Below are 7,334 nucleotides of genomic sequence, written 5' to 3' on the forward strand. Positions count from 1 at the left end.
TAGGTTCTTATCCCATGAAGGAGCCATCTCGATCTTTGTAGATATAAAAAAGAGAAGAAATCATGTATAAAGTTGCTACCGAGGCGTACATACTGCAGAAAAAATACAAAGTGTTGAAAATAATAAGAGAAATGAACGTTTTTAATATGATAAAATGCCCAACAAAAAAAATTAAAAATAATAATAAAAATAAAAAGACGAAATATAGTGTCTTGGGTAGGAAGAAAAAAGGAACATCTTGCACCTTAGAGTGTCTCAGAAAAAACTTCATACCAATATTTATGAATCGTTCTGCATACAACTTAATCCACCTTAAAAAAAGAAAGAATACCCATAATTTCAAACTGAATCAGCAGAAAATCATTCTATCCAAGCCAGATAGACTTGTTAAAACAAACACTAAACAGAAATGGAACTATGATTTACATGTCATTTAGCTTTGGACAGAAATGAGTGAAGTGGGAGGGAAGGGACATCTGATTAAAAAGAACTAAACATGGAGTATAATCTAACACAACTTTTGAATATGTCAGACAATTCCAATATGTGTCAGAAGATCAACAACAACCATTAATTGAGAAATATTCTCACCTGCAACTAAACGTAAAGCTTTACAGAAGAAACAAAAAACTCATCGACTTCTTGGCTTGAAGGAGCACAGGGGTCACCTCCAATCCTGAGAGTATCTGTACGCAAGCCCAGTCCATTGAGATGAAAATAGGCTAAACTGACTCTGCTGATCACAATTGGAATGGAAATTATCAATGAATATTAAAGGCCTAGAAAGTGCCTCAATCCCCCATGACCAGCCATTTTGCAGGTCAAGACAGCATAGTGCTTCTTGGTTCTCTAGCATGGATTTTGAACCTGTTATTGACCTTTTGCCAGGGCTCGGCTAGATACACCATGCAACAATTTGACAAACCCAAGAAAACTCAACTTTCCATCAGTATGCCTAACCCAATCGTGAAGAACAGCATGAACAGGGACTGAAGGGCCAAGACAAAGTTCCTGAAAAAATGTGCAAAAAGATAAAAGATCAGTCTGCATCAGGTTTGTTGACAAGATGAATGCAAACATCACTGTTTCTTCACCCATGTCCAACAACAAACTGAATCAAAGGGAAAATGCAAGAGTATTTTTTCATATTCTAATTTTAATGAGAAAACCAGTATTAATACTTCCGAAAATTGGATAAGCCAACAGAATGTTGATGGGTTTGCATTTCAAACCAATGAACAGAAGTTAGGAAAGTCAACATTGAACTTAATAAGCATAAAACGTCTGATTCATATCAAAAGCACTCTTAAAAACCAAGTTAACTCGGGCAATCAGATTAATTTATATAGTTAATAATCAACCAGAGGGATCACTTGACAATCAACCTTAAGGTTCACTAATACAACGCAGACCATCATATATGGACCAAATCAAGGTTAGCCCAAACTTGGTCTTACATAAACAATTTATGAACAATTACCTCAGAAACGGAAATACATTTTTGCAAGTTCAGCAAATTACTAGGCTACTAACTCGTTTTACACTCTTAAGCTGTGATCCAAAACAACAATGATTTCACAACTCCATTAAGAAATTAAATGTAGCGGGGTTTTGTTTTTTAGTTTTGGGGGGGGGGGGGGGGGGGGGGGGGGGGGGGAAGTAGGAAGAAGAGAACCATGGAAAAAAGTGTTTACAGGATCAAAATTCTGAAGCAGCTATGATCAAACCCAGTACATGTCAACACAGTTTTGTTGCAAAATGCTGTTCAGTTACGTCCAAACATCCTGACCAACTTTCCCAATAGCACAAATATTCGCATTGCAGCCAAAAGAAAAATGATATCTGAAATACTTGATTCTCCAATCTACACCTCCTCAAAATGCATCCTTCTGTTGTTGTTAAGTGACATATACAGTGGCACATTGCTAATATAAGTAAACATACTGAGGCACACAGGCTGACATGCTTACATGCACAGTTATTTTATTTTTGAACCAGACATACCGAGGCCAACTCCTCGATGACAATGGCTCTGTTTCCATCCTTCTCAAAAATTTCATAGGCACAACGAGCATGTTGCTCCCACCGATCAAGAGCCTCAAGATGATGCACGCTTAGTGCAGCTGCACAGAACTCCTCAAAATCCATCCTTCTGTATTGTAATGCATTAAGCTGCAACCAAAAGAGGCATCACAACTTGCCATTAAAGTAGAACAATAAAGAAAGATAATTGTCACATCCATTTCAGTTGTCAATCTTCCTACCGACAATAGAAAATGAGGGACACGTGACTCCTTCATAGCATTTGTGGCATTTTTCATCAAGGCCTGATAACAGCTAAAGAGTGAGACCATAACTTACAACATCCAGTTTTAAACATATTGCTTATATAAATAAACCAACCGCTTTCATATTATCTAAACTTATGGTGCCATTTCTGTTTGGTTCCAATAGTGCAAACTGCTCCTTCAAATAAAATAGCTCATCTACTGTCAATGTTTTAGATAGTGCCTGTGACAAAAAATGAAAAGGAGAAAGTTATAGTTTTACAAACTAAACACATTTTGTTTTCCAAGCAAAATAACAATGTGTGCAATATTCATCTCCAATGGCATCGTATACACACCCTTAAAGCAGCTTTTCGTAGAGATGATGAACGCATATAAGCCTTCATGAGTTTGAACGTTAGTATATCCAGAGGCACTTTTACAGCATTAGAACGTTTAATCCAAGGATGACCTGCAAGAGAATCGTTTGAGCAACTACAGGTGCATATGAACAACAACTGAGCACTTTTGGCAGTGGATGAGGCACCATACTTAGAGCTTGAGCAGCTGTCATTCGTTTCCGTGGGTCTTTATTCAATAGGCGCTTAACAAAATCTTTAGCCTCAACAGACAATGAGGGCCAAGGTGGCTCATCAAAACTCGGATCAGCTTTTAATACAGCTCGAAAGATCCCAGATTCAGTTCTGGCCCAAAATGGTCGGCTACCACACAACAGGATATAAGCTATTACACCAATACTCCAGACATCTGCCTCTGTACTGTATGATCTATGCAGAACTTCTGGAGCTACATAATATGCACTACCAACAATGTCATTAAGCCTCTCATCTGCAAAGCATTTGAAACATTTTAAACCATTGACACATTCAAAGGGCTACAAAACAGCATGCAGAGGTATTAAGATGATGACGACAAACCTGGTTTCACAAAATCTGACAAGCCAAAATCTATGGCCTTCAATTGTGAGCTTTCATCCTTTGATGTAAAAAGGAAATTCTGATGCAGCAAATAACTATACTTAGGTGAGAACAAATCGATGAAAACAAAACCTGAGCTCAAGAACCACATGCGGTAAGAAACTTTGAAGTTATTTTTTACAAGCATCACTCAACAACCGATTCATTAAATTAACTACATCAGATAAAGTCTATGCTCACTTAGCTTCCATATCACATACATCTACAAACTAATTTCTCTGTTTATTCTTGCTCTCTAGGTGGGGTGCGGGGCGGGGGTGTATTAGAGCCATCTAGAAGGATTTATTGTGAGACAATTACATCAAAGGAATAATCTCTATCTAAAGGTGGACTCCAGCTGAAATCAATCTAATTTCCAAAGTTATTGAAAGAATATAATATACCCCACCTCAGGTTTGAGATCGCGGTGCACCACACCCTGGAGATGGCAAAATGCAACAACATTTAATATTTGTATCATGACAGCCTTTGCATCGTCTTCTGTGTATTTCCCACCCCTGCAGAAGAAAAGGAACAATGACATTAGAGAGAGAGAGAGAGAGAGAGAGAGAGAGAGAGAGAGAGAGAGAGAGAGAGAGAGAGAGAGAGAGAGAGAGAGTTAAGTTCCACATGAGAGCTTTATCAGCTACTGATCAACTTTGTCTTTCTTAAGTTTCCTTTGCTCTCCTTATCCATCAAATTTAATGGGCTCAAAGAGTATGGGGTCCTCCTAGCAAAGAAAGAAATACCTTGAGAGTATTCTGTCTAAAAGCTCCCCTCCTTCGCAAAACCTAAGAGATGCATGACAATTTATCATAGTTCGTTAAAATAAAATTGCATATCAATTGAGGATGAGTCCTCCCATTAGAGAAAGAAGAAAGTAAAAAATATTTTCCAAATGTTGTAAATTAGGGTTTAGTACGTCTACTACATTAGTATTACAAAGGGATACAAATTGACATGACACTAACACACTGTCTGTGTTACATCAATCAATACATGATTCTATTTTTTTTTTTTTCAAAATTGACTGGCATGTCACTACCACAAGACAGTACCATGTCAGTCTGTATGAGAGCTGATATTTGCAGTCGTGGAATGCGCAAGCACTTTGAAAAAAAGTGAGTAAATACGGGACCCACATGATAAAAAAACTAATTTTTTAACGGTGAGTCCCACTCTTTTTCAAAAAGATTGCAAGGCGCTTGCGCACGCTACGACTGTATGTAGCATTGCTCAGTTTGTATATCTATGTAGTACCAAATGTTGCAGCTCAAGCATTTTCCTATAAAATTTTAATAGCAGGATCTGATTCGATGAAAGGGTTGCAGCAAGAGCTTACTCCATTACTATATACACGTTATTGTGGTCTTCATAAGCATCATAGAACTGTACTAGATTGTTATGCCCGGTCAATGCCCTCAATATTGTTACCTCCCTTCTCACATCCTCAATGGCAATGGCAGTGTTCATCTAACAAAAATGATAAAAACAATGATAAATAAGAAATTTAGATATTAACAAAATATAAAAGACAGCACCTTACAGTGCTATACGCTATAAAAATTTGTACCAGTTCCACTGCACAAAAAATATCAAGTTGAATGAAATGCAAGGAACAACGGATCAATTAACAATACAGACAACAAACCTGTCAGAACAACAAGGTAAAGGAAGATGCGGCAATAACTAAAAGGTGGTTTACTACTAGCAAGTGTAAAATTTGTAATAAAATGTACAAGCATATTTCTTGTAAACCATGAGTCATAAAAAAGGAAAGGTAGAAGGGACCATTTCTTGTCTATGTAACATTGCAATGACAGACACTAAGGCCTAGTTTGGATGTCGAGATGAGATGAGAAATATGTGTATAGTAGTAAATAATTTGTTAATAGTAATAAAATAATTTGAATTAAGATCTTTTATGAGGTTTTGAGAAATGAGAAATAAAATGTTGAATAAAAAATTGTAAAGTTAAAATATTGTCAGAATATAATTTTTTAATCTTATTTTTGTTTTGGGATTTAAAAAATTTTAATTATTTTTTGTGTTTTGTTTGGAAGTTTGAAAATGTTGTAATGATTATATAAGAAGTTGAAATTTTGAAATTGAAAAGTGTGTATTTTAGTAGTGTTTGGATATTGAGATGAGATGGGTTACAATCATCTCAACATCCAAATGGGGCCTAATTATGTTGACCTCCCACATCGAAAGCCCGTGTGAGCAAAACCTTTTAACACAAGTTATTAACTGTTCATATCTCTTTCTTCAACCTTCTGCACTAATTCGTAAGAGCATTTATTCACAGCATTCCCCCCAAATACAGGTGAATTATTCTCAAATTTTTCAAAATTGTGTGATAATTACCCTAGTAATGAAGCAGAATATTTTTCCAGACTTCACTATCTATTAGGGAAAATTAAAAAAATCTTAAAATAATGGTAAAATGAACTCTTCCATCTTTTCTGTAACTACAAGTAAAAGAATTACATGTTCCTCTGGAATGAAAAAATTGTCTAAACCAGGCATTACTTTCATACCAATAAACAAGAAGGAGAAAACTAAATTGTAGGACTAAAACCTTTAAATCTAATTGGCTACTTCTAAAGCCTAATACTCCGTAGCCAAGCCCGACAATTGGTTGACCAAATACTTCTACTTAACAACAAAAGTAACAATAATTATAATCAAATCTCCCACGTCATGGTTGGGCCACTAGCGCCAGTTTTATTTAAAGAAAATCTCAACTCCAATCATGTCAGCCCACCATTCCCACCATAATCAAATAAAAACATCTAACAGCGATCAAAGACCATTACATATAATGCATGAAACCGCTGACAACCACTCGTACAGTGAATAAAATCGCTCTCTTTCACAGGGAGCAACGAAACTTTTTTTTTGCGTTTCCCACCCAGATTAAAAGCTAAATTATAACCTGCCGACCGATCCAGATTTGCAGAAACCACAATTCACTAACTTATCTATTCATGTGAAGTAACTAACAAATTCATAATAATAAGAGCGAAACTTCTAGACAAGAAATTAAGGCGAACCTTGGCTTTGGGTATGACTTTTACGGCGACCTGTTGGCCTTTGAGCTCGCCCTTCTTAAACTTGGCGGCGCAAGTGTAACCGAAATGCCCTCTCCCAACCTCGTCTCCCAGCTCGTACTTGCTCCCGAAGTGCTTGGAGAACCCGAAGCTCTTGTCTAGCCCACTCACGTGCTCCGCCTCGCTCCCTTCCGGTGTCGAGGCCTCGTTCGGCTTCACCAAGCCGTGTCGCCTCGCAAGCACTGCACGTATGTGCTTCGCCGGCGACGGAGGCGGGAACGGCCTCTTGAAGAACCGCTTAGGCGTCGAGTTGGAGATCACATTTGCCGGAGATCTCGCCGGAGACTTCTTAGAGAAGAGATAGTGCGCCGGACTGGGACTGTAGAACGGAAAGAACGGAGATTTCTTCCCGTTCTGGTGACCGGCATGGTTTTGGCTCCGGTCATTGGCCGCGCTCGAAGTTGTTTTGGTGCCATCCTTGGCTGGGACGGAGTTACTCTGAACCGGAATAGACTTGTCCTGGACAGGTTGAAGATCAAGTTCCAGAGGCGAGGGGCTGGGATTTGCGGAGGGCTGGGAGATGCAGAGACCCATCCGATAACCTTCCAAATGCAGAGGTGAGGGGAATTCACTGGCAATTCAAGGTCAGAGCATTGCAATTCTTATGGATGATGGATTTGGAATTCTTCGAGAATTACATTAAAATGAGAGAGAGAAAGAGAGAGAGAGAGAGCGCACAGGTTTGTCTCCGAGTGAATGGAAGCTTTAACAATGGTGGTATATACACAGAGAGCTTAAGGGAGAGATCTGTAATAGAAACTATTATTTTATTTTAAGCAAAAATATTTTAAAAATCGCGTTCCCAATATATCTATATTAAAACAAAATATTGCATAATTATATTTCTAAGTAAATACTAACGTCTTGTTTGGGTTCTCGGATATTCTATAATTTTTTTATTTTATATATCACTTAAATATAAAATATTTTTTAATTTTTATCTAAATATTATCTAATTATTGTAATTATTTTAGACT

The 7,334-nt window shown here is 37.5% G+C and overlaps 1 protein-coding gene across 1 annotated transcript; it reads right to left on the reverse strand.

Annotated features, from left to right (window-relative positions):
- Nucleotides 1-400: 400 nt before the first annotated feature.
- Nucleotides 401-7,113, reverse strand: LOC122306026 (CDPK-related kinase 5-like). Its single transcript, XM_043118379.1, has 11 exons — nt 6,301-7,113; nt 4,587-4,717; nt 3,994-4,035; nt 3,654-3,762; nt 3,206-3,284; nt 2,820-3,116; nt 2,627-2,739; nt 2,404-2,511; nt 2,265-2,327; nt 2,005-2,172; nt 401-1,011 (listed from the first exon to the last, which is right to left on the reverse strand). Exons 1-11 carry the CDS (start codon nt 6,889-6,891, stop codon nt 871-873), a joined length of 1,842 nt encoding a protein of 613 aa, XP_042974313.1. The 5' UTR covers nt 6,892-7,113; the 3' UTR covers nt 401-870.
- Between the last annotated feature and the right edge of the window lie 221 nt (nt 7,114-7,334).

This window comes from Carya illinoinensis, chromosome 1, assembly GCF_018687715.1.
Source record: "Carya illinoinensis cultivar Pawnee chromosome 1, C.illinoinensisPawnee_v1, whole genome shotgun sequence".
NCBI classification, from domain to species: Eukaryota; Viridiplantae; Streptophyta; class Magnoliopsida; order Fagales; family Juglandaceae; genus Carya; species Carya illinoinensis.